A 15000-nucleotide genomic window follows, 5' to 3' on the forward strand; every position below is an offset into this window, starting at 1 on the left:
ACGTCCATAGTGGTGGGAGGGGAGGGGAGGGAGGGGAAGGGAGGGGAAGAGATTGTGTTCTAATAGTACTAAGGAACAGAAGGGAAGGGAAGGAAGGGGAAGGCAAGAGATTGTTTTCTAAAAGTACCAAGGAAGGGGAAGGGGTTTGGGAAGGAGGGGGAAGGGAAGGAAAGGGGTTTGGGAAGGAAGGGAGAGGCAAGAGATCGTTTTCTAATAGTACTAGGGAAGGGGAAGGGGTCAGAGGAAGGGAAGGGGTTTGGGAAGGAAGGGGAAGGTAGGAGATCAGTTTCTATCAGTGACTAAGGAAGGAAGGGTGTGAGGGAGTGACTGACTTGTTCATCAGTGTCTGGGAAGGGTCAGGGTGAGGGTCAGGGTGAGGGGTCAAGGTGAGGGGTCAGGGTGAGGGTGAGGGAGTGTTGTCTATGGGTACTTGACACAGCTTGGCCTTAACAATATCAACAGGGTTACAAACACACACTCTACAAAAGCTGCCGTGAACACTGTACACAGAGTTACTGGGGCGCCGCCACCACGCGGGGTGGGGCGCGGTGGGCGGGCGGGCGGGCACCACGCTGGGCAGCCGCCGCCGCCCGGCAGCCTGGCACTGGTGGCATCGTGTTTTGATTGTGGCTGCCGGGCGGGCGGGCGGCGGGCGCCGTCCCGCATGGACGCTGGTTCCTGATGTCCGGACTAGGCACAATAATGATCCACTACTCCTAACGCAAGGTTCATATAGCAAAATAGCAACACACATCTGGCGGGCGGCGGGCTGGGCGGCGGCGGGGCAGCGGCGGCGGCTGGCCCAGTGGCCGCCCCGCGGGGCCACCCCCCAGCCCCGGGCCCGGGCTACAAGCGGCACTACTACAAAAGTAACATGATACAAACAGATAGAAAAAACAGCAAAAATAGTGGAATGTTTCATCTCTTGGTAAGTAGTCAACGTGTCAACAGCAGAGAATGGGCAAGGTACGCTTAACGTTAGTACAGGGGCGGGGCGGGGCGGGGCGGGGCAACACTGGCTGGCCGGCCGCCGCGCCCCGCCGCCACCGCCGCGGCAAACTACGCCATCTTTTGGACTGTAGAAAGGTGAAAAAATAGACTTTGGAAAACTTTTTTAAGTAGATACCAACGAAGACTTGCTTCAGAAAGGCCAATGGTGCGTGGCAATGACCGCACCGCCACCACCACCACGGCGGCGGCGGCGGCAGCGGCGGCGGAGGTGTGGTGGAGGTGCCTTGGTCGGGTGGTGAGGCCTGGCTGGGCGTGTGTGTATAATGGCGTGCGTTGACGTGTGCGTGCGTGTGTGTGTGTGTGTGTGTGTGTGTGTGTGTGTGTCCCCCGCACCGTATAAATATCTCAAGAGTCAACAAATGGAATGTTGGCCGCAAAAAAACAAGGACAATGTGCGTGTGGTGGTGCATGGGGGCGTACGCACACACACGCACACACACACACACACATAAGCAAACACGCACACAGAAGCACTGGACCCCTTACCCAGCCAGCCTAACACACACACACACCACCAAACACACCAACACACACACACACACTCACGCACAGACAGAGGCCCATATTAACAAACGTATCGCTCACATGACAGTTTCCCAAGGCCACAGAGAAAGTTAACTGGGTTTTCATGGGTGACTGTCCCGTTCCAAGAGGTCAAAGGTCATGTCAAACTGCCTCTGGGGTCACAAAACAGCCCGTGAAAACCCCAATTACTTATCCGATAGGCTTTACAAATAGGTGTTTTTTCCACTCCCGATGTAGAGGTCATGTCAAACTGTCTCTGGGGTCACGAAACAGCCCGTGAAAAGCTGTTACTTATCCGATAGGCTTTACAAATAGGTGTTTTTTCCCTTTCCAGATGTAGAGGTCATGTCAAACTGCTTCTGGGGTCACAAAACAGCCCGTGAAAACCCCAATTACTTATCCGATAGGCTTTACGAATGGGTGTTTTTTCCGTGTCAAACCACCTCTGGGGTCACAAAACAGCCCATGAAAATCCCAACTTCTCCGATCGCCTCTACGAAACAGCCGAAATGGTGCCTATACGTTTAAAAATATGGGCTTTTAGAGAGCGGGAGACAGAGAATTAGGCCGCTAGAGTGAGAGAGAGAGCGAGAGTGAAAGACGAAGGGCTGTTACCCCCTCACACTACACTAGTCCATCTTAACCTAAGTCTGGCCTGACCTACACAGCACAGCGAGCACTAACTAGAAATGACAAGCCACCGAACGGACGCCCCTCTTCCTCCCTCCGTGGGGCGTTGAGGGGGGCCGCTGCGACGCCTATCCCTGCACCATGGATGCCGTATGCCGCCGATAAGGGCCGGCGCCACCCTGACCAGGAGGATGCGTTACTGCACTCGCCACGATGGGTTTGTTAGTCGAGTACATGTAACGATTTTGCGGTTGGTGTTAAAATGGTGTTAGTGTTAGAACTGTATAGATTGTGGGTCGTTCTGCTACAGTTTCGGGTCACGGCATATTGTATTCGTAAGTCTTGTAAACGAAACTGTCGAAATAACGCAAATTGTGATGTAGTTTGCGTTGAGATCGTTAAGTTATTGTGGGGCTTTCCTGCAGTAGTTTCGGGTCACAGCATATTGTATTCGTAAGTCTCGTAAACAAAACTGTCGTAATAACACTAATAATAATGTAGATAGCGTTAAATTTGTGAAGTTACCGACTCATAACGATTTTGCAGTTGGCTATAAGATGGTGTTAGCGTTAGAACTGTATAGATTGTGGGTCATTCTGCAGTAGTTTTGGGTCGCGGCATATTGTATTCGTAAGTCTCGTAAACAAAACTGTTGTAATAACGCTTATCATAATGCGGATAGCGTTAAATTTGTGAAGTTACTGACTCATAATGATTTTGCAGTTGGCTATAAGATGGTGTTAGCGTTAGAACTGTATAGATTGTGGGTCATTCTGCAACAGTTTTGAGTCACGGCATATTGTATTCGTAAGTCTCGTAAACAAAACTGTCGTAATAACACTAATCATAATGTAGATAGCGTTAAATTTGTGAAGTTACCGACTCATAACGATTTTGCAGTTGGCTATACGATGGTGTTAGCGTTAGAACTGTATAGATTGTGGGTATTTCTGCTACAGTTTCAGGTCACGGCATATTGCATTCGTAAGTCTCGTAAACAAAACTGTCGAAATAACTCTAATAATGATGTAGTTTGCGTTGAGATCGTTTAGTTATTGTGGGTCATTCTGCAACAGTTTCGGGTCACGGCATATTGTATTCGTAAGTCTCGTAAACAAAACTGTCGAAACAACTCTAATAATGATGTAGTTTGCGTTGAGATCGTTAAGTTATTGTGGGTCTTTCTTGCAACATTTACGAGTTCTTGAATATCAAATTGTTCATTCCAGACCCCAAACAGTGATACCAACACAGATTATGACCTTGTAGTTGGTTTCCCAGACCCAAAACAGACATAAAAATGCTAATATTGATAAAGTTAGCGTTAAAACTGTAAACTGAGAGTCTTTCTGCAACAATCACGAGTCTTAGGGCATCGTACTTTTCTGTTCCAGACCCCAAACTGTCATACCCACATGTACGACGATGGAGATAGCTTCAAAACCGTATCGTCTAACACCATTTCTACTTTTTTTTCAACTGCTACGCATCAGAAAACATCAAATACAGTATGCCTCAAATTACCGAACCCACACAAGTTCCGATAGATTGATAGACGCAGTACGATAGATCAAAACCGTATCATCTAACATCCTTTTTCCAACGGTTACGAGTCCGCCAACCTCCAAACCCCTTGTGGCGAGTGCAGTAACCTGCCCTCCCTGGTCCTGACTAGTCTATTGGAGCCGGGCGATCTCGGCTCCACGGGTGTACACACAGTATAGTTTCAACAAGAGATATGTATTGTCCAACCCACTCACCCGCCCAGTCCGTCAGCCAGTCAGTCAGCTTGTCAGTTAGTTAAGTAAGTCAGTTTTAGCTATTGTGTATGTGTGTGTGTTTGTGTGTTTTCAAGAAGTGTGTGTGTGTGTGTGTTTGAGTATGTATTGTTGTGTGTGTATTTCAAAGTGTGTGTGTGTGTGTGTGTGTGTGTGTGTGTGTGTGTGTGTGTGTGTGTGTTTTTTCAAGAATTGTGTATGTGTGTTTTCAAGGTGTGTGTGTGTGTGTGTGTGTGTGTGTGTGTGTTTTCAAGAAGTGTGTATGTGTGTTTTCAAGGTGTGTGTGTGTGTGTGTGTGTGTGTGTGTGTGTGTGTGTTTGTTACTGGAAACTGGAGATATGACTGACTTCCTGACTGATTGACTGACTGACTGACTGACTGACCGGTTGACTGGTGGTGGTGGTGGTGGTGGGGAGGGGTGGTGGGGGGCAGGGACCCAACACTGGGGCGGGCTTAACAAACACAACCGATCCACACCACCAGAAAACAACCAAAATTTGATCCCGTTAGTCTCAAGAAGCTCAACCTCTCCATGTGGGTGTTAGTGTGTACGTATGTGTGTGTGTGTGCGCGTTTGTGTGCGCGGCGGTCAAACAGGCTGTCAAACGCTTTCCTTGAACAAGCGAGCAACACAAACAGCCAGATAGCCTTGACAAACAGACACACGCACATACGCACGCACACACACACACACACACACACAGCCGTACAAATATCAATGTTTTTTTCTTTCTTCTTTTATTTTCTTGCGATTTATAACAAAATGTGATTCATGTTACTGTAATAAATGGCTTGAGAGAGAGCGAGAGAGAGAGAGGGAATTAGAGATAGTGAGCGAGTGAGTTAGAGCTAGCTTAATTGGTCTTATATATGTGTGGCTGAATGAAGCGAGAAAGAGAGAGAGAGAGAGGGATGGGAGGGAAGGATTCAAGAGAGAGAGAGAGAGAGAGAGAGAGAGAGAGAGAGAGAGACGTACCATATTAGAGATTAGAGAAAATGAGAGAAATTAGAGAAAGCAACAGAAAATGAGAGAAAGAAGATTAGAGAGAATTGAATGGAAGGCAAAATCACTCTCTCTAAGAAGATTAAAAAAAAAAGAGAGAGTGAGAAAGTGAGAAATTAAAGAAAGCGAAAGAAAATATAGAAAGTCTAAAGAAAGAAAACGGAGTCTCTCTCTCTCTCTTAGAAAATCCGGACAAAGAGCGAGAGAGAGAAAGAGAGTGAAGGAAAGTGAGCGAGATAGAGCGAGAGAGAGCGAGGGGCTTCTTGAGGGGAGGGTACAACATCGCATCACATTCCGGAGGTCACAACATCGCACAACATCGGTATAAGGCAAGATTATGGTGACAGGGGGGTGGTGGTGAGGGTGAGAGGAGGAGGAGGAGGAGGAGGAGGAAGAGGAGAGGAGGAGGAGGAGGAGGTGGGTGTCAGTAGTAGAGGAAGAAGAAGAATGGAAGAAGATGGGAAGGGGGCAGAAGGAGGAAGAGGAGGAGGAGGAGGAGGAGGGAGAAGAAGAAGAGGAGGAGGTGGATGTTGGTATTAGCAGAAGAAGAAGGAGAGAGAGAAACAGAGATACAGACAGAGAGAGAGAGAGAGAGAGAGAGAGAGAGAGAGAGAGAGAGAGAGAGAGAGAGAAAGGTCAGGCTAGGTTAAGTTATAGGTCAAGTTAGGTTAAGTTAGGTAAAGAAAAAAAAACACAAAAAAAAACAAGATCAGAATAGTCAGAAGAGAGGGAGGTTAGGTTAGGTTAGGTCAGGTAAGGGTCAGCTATATGTAGGGTAAGGTCGACAATGGAAAGGTTGAGCTCGTTAAAGAAGTACCTACCTACCTATAGCTATTACCTGGGCAAGCCATTACAAAAAAAGGCAGAAGGTATTATTAAGATTAGTACAACAACGTTACGCTTCTTGGATCAACCATTAACTACCTAACGGCCTATTTATATATGTAAGTTTAACAGCCAGCCTCCAGCGCACACTCAGGATACATACACACAGGAACGCATGCTGGCGATAGGGCGGTGGGAAAATATCGGGTGAAAATATCGGGTTGGAAAATCGGGCGAAAATATCGGGTTGGAAAATCGGGTGAAAATATCGGGTCAGGAAACTGGATGTGGATATCGGATAAGGAAATTCAAGTTGGGAAATCGGGAAAGGAAAATAAGGTTGAAGTCAATGTTGGGTATATCGGGTAAAGGAAAATCGGTTTGGGGAAATAAAGGCAAAGAAAATCGGGTTGGGGAAAAATCAGGTCAGGGTAAATTGCGTTGGAAAAATCGGTTGGGAATATCGGGTCGGGATAAATCGGTTGGGAATATCGGGTCGGGATAAATCGGTTGGGGTAAATCGGGTAGCTACAGGGACAATTTGATTTTTGTTCAACTAATGTGTTTCTGAGTTATAGTGACACACAGGACTACACACGTATATAATAATAATGGTCATAACTGGCGGTAAAAAACATCATCGTCATCATCATCAATGCTGTCCCCTTTTCCAACGGTGACGCACAACCCCCTACCATCAATGCAGTGGTAGCGACAGTAGTGGTAATAGTGTTAAAGGACATGGTGGTGTAGGGGTCGCCAGCCAGCCAGTCGGTCAGCCAGCCATCTCTTGTCCCCTGAACCCCACCCTCTCTTCTTACTTAAAATGAGAGTAGAGGTTTGTCATTCCTCTTCCCCTAAACCTAACCTTCTCTTCTTAATATGATATGAGAGGGAGTTTAACTGTGGCAAATGAACCTTGTATAAATTAGTGAAAAGTGGACAGTTTGGTATCTCTCTTCTCCTAAACCTAACCTTCTCTTCTTAATATGATATGAGAGAGAGTTTAACTGTGGCAAATGAACCTTGTATAAATTAGTGAAAAGTGAACAGTTTGGTATCTCTCTTCCCCTAAACCTAACCTTCTTTTCTTAATATGATATGAGAGTTTAACTGTGGCAAATGAACCTTGTATAAATTAGTGAAAAGTGAACAGTTTGGTATCTCTCTTCTCCTAAACCTAACCTTCTCTTCTTAGTATGATGTGAGAGAGAGTTTAACTGTGGCAAATGAACCTTGTATAAATTAGTGTAAAGTGAACAGTTTGGTATCTCTCTTCTCCTAAACCTAACCTTCTCTTCTTAGTATGATGTGAGAGAGAGTTTACCTGTGGCAAATGAACCTTGTATAAATTAGTGTAAAGTGAACAGTTTGGTATCTCTCTTCTTCTAAACCTAACCTTCTCTTCTTAATATGATATGAAAGAGAATTTAACCGTGGGAAATGAACCTTGTATAGTGTAAAGTGAGGTTAGGTTAGCCATCTCTGCTCCTCTGAACCTCACCTTCTCTTCCAAATTGGTTATTATATAGAAAAAGATGAAGAATTATTTAAACTGTGATATAATAACCTTGTATAGTGTAAAGTGAGGTTAGGTTAGCCATCTCTGCTCCTCTGAACCTCACCTTCTCTTCCAAATTGGTTATTATATAGAAAAAGATGAAGAATTATTTAAACTGCGATATAATAACCTTCTATAAATTAAAGTAAAATGAGGTTAAGTTTGCAATTCGTTCCGTGAGAAGGAAATACAATATCCTTATGAAACAACCTCGTAAATAATAACATAGAGGTTGAGTTTGTAATGAGAGAAGGAACTTGAGAGATAAAAACAATAGCCTAATGTACATCAAAGTTAAGTTAGCGTTAATATTAGCAATTACGAGGAGCAACAACGACCCCAAAGTTAATTAATAAAAAAAAAGAGGTTGAGTTGCCAATAAGAGAAACGAAACCCTCGCAAAAAAAAAACAATAAACTCGTGAAACAAACCAAAAAAATCGGAAATCAAATAAAATAAAGTGAAATTTGACGGCAAGTTCCGCGATTCACCGAAGAGAGAGCGAGCGAGCGGACGGGATGGGTGACCGCCAGGCTGACCCCCGACCCCTACCCCGGTAAGCATCGTATAGGGGACATGGTGGCGATGACTAGCAATATATAATGATAGAAAGGGTTAGTTACAATATAATTATCACCTGCTATTAAATTTGGCCCCCTAAGGTCATATGTGTGTGTGTGTGTTACAGCCGTGTACAAAAACATCATAATCGCTCGTGTGTGTGTGTGTGTGTGTGTGTGTATGTGTGTGTGTGCTTCTTCTTCTTCTTCTTGTGGTGTCGGTCTTTGTTTTCAATGTTTACGCTTCTTTCGCCTCCTCCTCCTCCTCCTCCGTTGTCCGTTTTCTTTGATTGTCATGTATTGGGTGACGAACTAGTGTTTTCCTGTTTATTGTTTTTTTTCCTTGTTTTCATTTCCTTAATCTCCGTTTCTATCCGTTTTCCTCTTGATCCGTTTTTCCCTTCTCCGTTTTTTTGCTAGTTTTCGTTTGTTTCATGTCCTGTTTTTTCCTTCTCTCTGTCTCCGTAGTTTCATTTCTTGCTAGTTTTTCCTTTCTCTCCCTTCCGTTCCGACTATCTATGTTTCCGTTTCCGCTCTGATGTGTTCCTTTATTCTGTTCGTTCCCTTTCCTGGTCCTTCAATCACTCCCTTTCCTTTCCTTCTTTTGTTTTGTTTTGTTTATTTCCTTTACTTTCCTTCCTTTTGTTCACTCTTTTTTCTAGTCCTTCAAACACTTCCTTTCCTTTCCTTTCCTTTCTTCCTAGTCCTTCAAACACTTCCTTTCCTTTCCTTTCCTTTCCTTTCTTTTCTTCTGTCCATTCCCTTTTCCTAGTCCTTCAAACACTTCCTTTCCTTTCCTTTCCTTCCGTCCACTCCCTTTCCGTTCCTTTCCTTTCTTCGTCACTCTGAGGTCCATCCGAGCATCCGTCCATCTGCTTTCCGGCACAGACACAAACTATCTCCACACACACACAAGCACTTCACAGGTCGAGAGTCATGGATTTCCGAGCTCATCGTATGTAGATAGACACAAAAACAGTGAGTCTAATTTTGATATAAACCTACAACATCATATCCAGTAGTAGTAATAGTAGTAGTAGCAGTAGGGATAGTGGTAGTGGTGGTGGTGGTGGTGGTGGTGGTTAGTGAGAAAACATTAACAAGTGATTTCGGCCGTAAAATTTCTCCTCCGATTTTTTCTTTTTTTTTTTTCTTTCCTTTGATAACCACCTAGCTAACAGTCAAGCGCGATGGGCCTCTCAGCGGAACAAACAAACAAACGAACAAACAGGCCACCACCCACCATTTACATAAGGTGTCTGGCACGCACGCACGCACGCACACACTAACAGGGAAGGAGAGAGAAGAGAGAGAGAAAGCGGAAGAAAGAGCGACACATCCCTTCCTTTCTTTTCTTTTTTTGCTCTGTCTCTTGTAGTAGAAGTAGTAATAGTAGTAGAAATAGTAGTAGTAGTAGTAGCAAATTCCGACACAGTAATTATTCCCACAACTCCAGCTTCGGACTATCCTTATAAGTGTAGCAGTAGTAGTAGTAGTAGTAGTAGTAATAGTAGTCATAATCGTAATAATAATTGTAATAAAAACCTCTTGGGGGGGCGGCTGGTCTCCGCCAAGCCGCCCGACACAAGCTCGCATGCACTGGTTTCTTAGGCTAACAAATGCAATAAACAATAAGCGCGCAACACATCCGATCGCGCCCTTACACTACGCTACGGGGCGGCGGCGGGCGGGGAGGCGGGGCGCTGGAGTTAGGCTCGTGGGCGATAGTGGGCGGGAGCTGGCCGGGGCGCCGACGCCAGCCGCCCGCACTCCCTCGCTCCCGGCCGCCCTAATCTCAACATTGGTTCAATAAGTTACGTGACATAAATAGGAGAATATAAACGGAACGAACAAACCCAAACAATGATCCTTTCTCGAGCGCGTGAGTGAGTGAGTGAGTGAGTGAGTGAGTGGCGGGTGGCGGCGGTGTCGACGGCCGCCGTGAGCCGCCGCCGACAGCCAGCCGCCACCGCCCATCATGGCACAACTTAAAACAATTCGTAGAGCAACAAATAGAGAATTTTGCGATAAACTTAAAAAAAAAAAAAACGTTCGGCAAAATAACTTATGTACATGACTGTGTGTGGGGGAGGGAGGGGGGGTGAGATGGGGGAGGGGGGGTCAGGGGGGGCAGAGCAAGAGTGGGCGCAAACAAACAAACAAACAAAAGGGAAAGAGAAAAAAACAAACGCAGCAGCGGCGGCGGCGGATGATGAGAGAAAAATAAAAATGAGAAACATCGCAACAAAAAAAAAATGGCGCTAAAAAATAAATAAAAGTTTCTTCGACTTGGTGTGTGTGAGGATTGTGGGGGGTGCGCCCGAGACCCAGACCGAGAGCAACGGGGCGCACCTGACTAGTGGGGCGAACGGGGCCGCTCCGAGAGGGTGGCATGGGGAGGGGGCAGGGGCACGGGGCAGGGCGTACAAATAACTGCAACCATGTAGTAAAAATAGACTATATGAAGAAACGGCGACAACGAGGGTAGCTTGGGGGGGGCAGGGGGGGGTACTGGGCGGGGCATCGGGTCAACTGGGGCGGGGCGGCAGCTCACATATGGGGTGGTGGGACCTGGAGATATCGGTAGACATACAAACGGTAGTCCTTGCTTGCCAGGACCACGGAGCCGTCGTCCATCAGCGCCACGTCGAAACACTGCGCGTGCTTCACCTTGGACTCGTAGGCGGACACCAGCTGGCCCTCCTGGGTGAACAGCGTCAGGTTGAAGTTGTTGTGGTTGTCGGCGATCAGCACCTCGCCCTGGCTGTTGATGCCCACGCCGATCGGGTAGTTGGTCACGCCCTCGCCGCCGATCTGACGAAGGTACTGACCCTCGTAGTTGAACACCTGAGGGAGGATTTGTGTTAGGGAGACCTGTGGAGACTGGGGAACACATGTAAGGTAGACTAGTGTTAGGAAGACTAGGGATGGGGAGAGAGACCTGAGAGACTAGCACCAGGGAGTTACTTGGGGTGGGCCGGGCCAGATTCATGATGTGGGCCAAGGCCGGCGGGGTGTGTGGCCCTAAGCAGGGCGTCAACGCTGGGGTGTCATTTAGTGTTTCATCATAATCACAAGAATCATCAAGATAAATGTAATTACATACATGTAAATTCATGAAGTCTTGCAATTAATGAAAAAAATTTTTTTTTCATTAATTATAAAACTATATAATTATACAGTATTATTTATGGAAGAAAATATCAAATGCCAAATTGATCTAAATAAGTTAGTTTTATTTTATTTTTAAAGTGAATTCTTTGCGACACGAAAAACAACAAACAAGTAACAAATTTACGGGTAACTAATAGGAATATTTGTTTCCTAATAAAGTTATCCAAGGTGCCCGTGTGCCCCTTCAGGGGCAAGACCCTTGTGGGCACGGAGCCCTTCTGGGCGAGGGGCGAGGGGCCCGAGGCCACGGCCTTCTCGGCTCCCCCTAAATCAACACCAGGGAGTTACTTGGGAAGGAAGAGCAGGGTGTGGGAGTTACTTGGGTGACAAACTAGCACATCACAGGAAAACATGGATTAAGGAAAATGAAAGCCTTAGGAAAATGTTAATACCTGTCCCGAGAGAACTGGGATTATCAATGAGTCAAATAATTAAAGGAAAAAGGAATAGAAATTGGCCTTTAAAAATACCTACAGCTGGAGAACACTGAGACAAGCAAGAATGAGGGATCAGAAAAGCTGGAAAGTTTGGTTTAGTCAGCACAACATCTGTGGTCATATGCCGGAGAGAGACAGAAGGGGAAGGAATTATAGGAGAAGGGCACAGACCCCAGGAGACAGGACACAACCCCTGATTAATGTCTAGTGCCCATTCACTGCTGGGTGGACAGGGGCGTAGGGAATTGGAAAAGCCACCCAAATTTTTCCACTCCACCTGGGAATCGAACCCAGGCTCTCTCGGTTGTGAGCCAAGTGTGCTAACCACTGCACCACGAAGCCCCCATGAGGTATCAGAATTTGACTTCATATATATTTATAGTGGGACAACTGTTACCCTTGTACCCCCTCCCTCCCTCCCTTCCTCCCCCCCTCATCCCCCTCCCCCTCACCTTGACACAGTGGGCTCGGTTGTCTGAGATGAATATTTCCTGCTTGTCGTTGACCACCACGCCGTTGGGGAACTCGAGGTGGTTGGGGCAGTTGAACTGGTGCAGGACGGTGCCGTACTGGTCAAAGATTATGACGCGCATCACCTTGCACTCCACCACGATGATGCGGCCCTTGTGGTCCACGGTGACGCCCCGCGGGTAGCAGAGCGTGTTGGCCCCAAACTTGCGCACGAACTGTCCGTACTGGTTGTATATCTGTATCTGGTGCGTGGGGGAGCGCTCCGTCACGATGATGTCGCCGCTGGTGCGCACCACGGCCACGCGGTTGGGGTACAGGAGCTGGCCGTCGCGTTTCCCGCACTCCCCGAACTGGAACTTGAAGCGTCCCTCCTTGTCGAAGATCTGGATGCGGTGGTTGTTGGTGTCGGCCACGATGATGTCGTTCTGGGCATTGACGGCCACGCCGCTGGGCTCGGTGAACTGTCCCTCCAGCACGCCAAACTCTCCAAACTTGCAGTGGTAGATCATCTTCTGACGCTTGATCTGTGAGCGCGGCGGGAAGATGGAGCACGACAGCAGCTTGTGGGACAGGTCATGCAGCACGGGGTCCGGCGCGCCGCCCACCCCCCCACCGCCGCCCCCGCCACCACCACCGCCCTCCCCGCCGCCGCTGAAGACGCCGCCGCCCTCGCCGCCACCACAGCTCCATTTCTCGTAGGAGGTGAGGCCGTTCATGTTGAGGTCGCCGAGGGAGGTGGAGAAGGGGCCGAGGGCGTGGCTGCTGAAGCGCTTGGACAGCAGCGCGGAGAGCTGGGTGTTGTTGTACGGCCGCTCCAGCACGCCATTCAGGTTGCCGTTGACGCCGCCGCCGCCCAGCCCGGAGAACCCGTTGGCCAGGCCGTTGGTGAGGCCGCCAGCCAGGCCCGTGCCCAGGCCGCCACCCAGGCCGCCCGCCATGCCGTTGGTGACCTGTGCATTGGTGACAGCTGGGTGGCCGCCGGGGGCCAGGCCGCCATTGGTGCCGGCCACGGCGGCGTTGCCGTTGGCCAGCGTGGTGAGGCCGGAGAGGCCGTTGAGGCAGGTGTTGATGCTGTTCATGCTGCTGACGGAGGCGGCGGCAGCGGCCGCGGCGGAGGGCCGGGCGATGGGCGGCAGCTTGGCGGGGCCCACCTGGATGTCCGAGGACGAGCGGATGTACCCGAAGGTGTTCCGCACGCCCACCTGGATGGCCGGGTAGTTGGAGACAAACTCCAGGTCGCTGACGTTCTGCATGCCCAGGTCAAAGTTCTTGCCCATCTGCTCCGCCAGCTTGCCCTCGATGAGCTTGCGGAACATGAGCACCTCCGTGGTGTTGGCGTAGCGCCGCATCTTGTCCACGAAGTCGCAGGTGGAGAGCAGCTTGTCCACGCACTCCTGCGCCTTCTGGGCGAACACGCTGAGGCTGACCTGCTTGGCGTGGTACAGCGAGTCCAGCTCACGCAGCAGCTCACTCTTGCGCTCCTCCACCACCGTGCTGTAGAAGGCGAAGGTGTCCTGGATCTCCGCCTGGGCCTTCTCGTACTGCTGCTGCAGCCGCCCGCTGGACCCCTCCACCGCCTTCACGCAGGACCGCAGGTCGGCGGCCCGGGAGCGGCCGCCCTCCATGGCGTGGCAGATCTGGTCCAGGTGCCGCGGCGCCGCGTCGTGCAGCGCCTCGTGCTCGTGTAGGCCCTTGGGGTGGTCCAGCAGGGTGCAGTCCACGCAGATGGGCGCGCTGCAGGTCACGCAGAAGTATTTGAGCGGCTCACCCTTGTGCCTGATGCAGGTCACGGGCCGCTCGTCGCGCTGGGCCAGCTCGGCCAGGGTCACCACGCGGTGGCCCTCGAAGCAGTGCATGTACTGGTGGGCCATGACACAGTGGGGGCACAGCAGCTTGGCACAGTCCAGGCAGCGCGCCACGGCCGCCGCAACGTCCCGACTCTTGCAGGCGGTGCAGGAGGCCGGCTCATCCACGGGCGCCTCCAGCAGCCGGTGCAGGGCGTAGTCCGGCAGCAGCAGCGGCGGCGGGGCGGAGGTCACGGCCTGGCACTGCGGGCACACCAGGCGGTCACCACCGTCGCACACCTTCTCCAGGCACCCCAGGCAGAACACGTGCAGGCAGGACAACACACGGGGCAGCACGAAGGTGTCGTTGCATATCCCGCACACCGTGGCCACAGGGGAGCTGCGCCCCACCACCGACCCTGCAACACACACACACCTCAGCAACACTGTGACACACACTGCCAACAACAATACTACACTCACACTCTCTCTCCCTCTGCAATATAGCGCAACACTCGGCAACACTAAACACACACACACACACACTCTCTCCCTCTTGCTTCCCTCTCAAAACTGTGCATACCTGTGGTGGAAGCCGGAGGTGAGTTCTCAAGCGAGCGTGGAGGATCCGAGTCGATTAGGGAGCCGAGGGGCGTCCCGGACAGGCTCTCAAGGGAAGGCGTCGGAGAACACACAGACATCCTCGCCAGCGACCACCCTCACACGGACTGGAGGAGGGAGGAAGAGATGTTAATAAATGCGTAAGTAAATGTAAATGTCAATGGGCAAAATGTACGACCACCCTCACACAGACTGGAAGAGGGAGGAAAAGATGTTTATAAATGCGTAAATAAATGTAAATATCAATGGGCAAAATGGACGACCACCCTCACACAGACTAGAAGAGGGATGAAAAGATGTTAATAAATGCGTAAATAAATGTAAATATCAATGGGCAAAATGGACGACCACCCTCACACAGACTGGAGGAGGGAGGAAAAGATGTTGATAAATGTCTAAGTAAAGGAAGAAAAGACAAACATCAAAAACAACAAAATCACACATGACTAGAAGAGGGATGAAAAGATGTTAATAAAAGCAAATAAAGTAAATGAAGAAAAACAACACACAGACTGGAGGAGGGAGGAAAAGATGTTGATAAATGTCTAATAAAGGAAGAAAAGACAAACATCAAAAACAACAAAAAAAATAACATGAATACAAAACAAAACAAAAAAGAA

General features: G+C 49.1%; 1 protein-coding gene and 1 long non-coding RNA gene across 25 annotated transcripts in view; one reads left to right on the top strand and one right to left on the bottom strand.

Annotated features, from left to right (window-relative positions):
* Positions 1-762: 762 nt before the first annotated feature.
* LOC126984468 (uncharacterized) lies at positions 763-6154 on the top strand. The gene is made up of 2 exons (XR_007736768.1): positions 763-1775; positions 1879-6154. It is a non-coding gene; the product is annotated as an uncharacterized LOC126984468 (long non-coding RNA).
* Positions 6155-6664: 510 nt separating this feature from the next.
* LOC126984467 (brain tumor protein-like) overlaps positions 6665-15000 on the bottom strand; it is a 30460-nt gene continuing 22124 nt past the window's right edge. Inside the window, exons 2-7 of one of the 24 annotated variants that reach the window (XM_050838189.1) lie at positions 14343-14487; positions 11957-14178; positions 7167-10740; positions 7008-7059; positions 6850-6900; positions 6665-6742 (exon numbers count right to left, since the gene is read on the bottom strand). In XM_050838189.1, the coding sequence (XP_050694146.1) occupies positions 10444-10740; positions 11957-14178; positions 14343-14460 (2637 nt within the window). In that variant the 5' untranslated portion in view covers positions 14461-14487 and the 3' untranslated portion in view covers positions 6665-6742; positions 6850-6900; positions 7008-7059; positions 7167-10443. Of the gene's footprint in view, positions 10741-11956; positions 14179-14342; positions 14488-15000 lie in introns of all 24 variants that reach the window. The other 23 variants (XM_050838188.1, XM_050838167.1, XM_050838191.1 and 20 more) reach the window with 23 other exon arrangements.

Source organism: Eriocheir sinensis, chromosome 57, assembly GCF_024679095.1.
Source record: "Eriocheir sinensis breed Jianghai 21 chromosome 57, ASM2467909v1, whole genome shotgun sequence".
Classification (NCBI taxonomy): Eukaryota; Metazoa; Arthropoda; class Malacostraca; order Decapoda; family Varunidae; genus Eriocheir; species Eriocheir sinensis.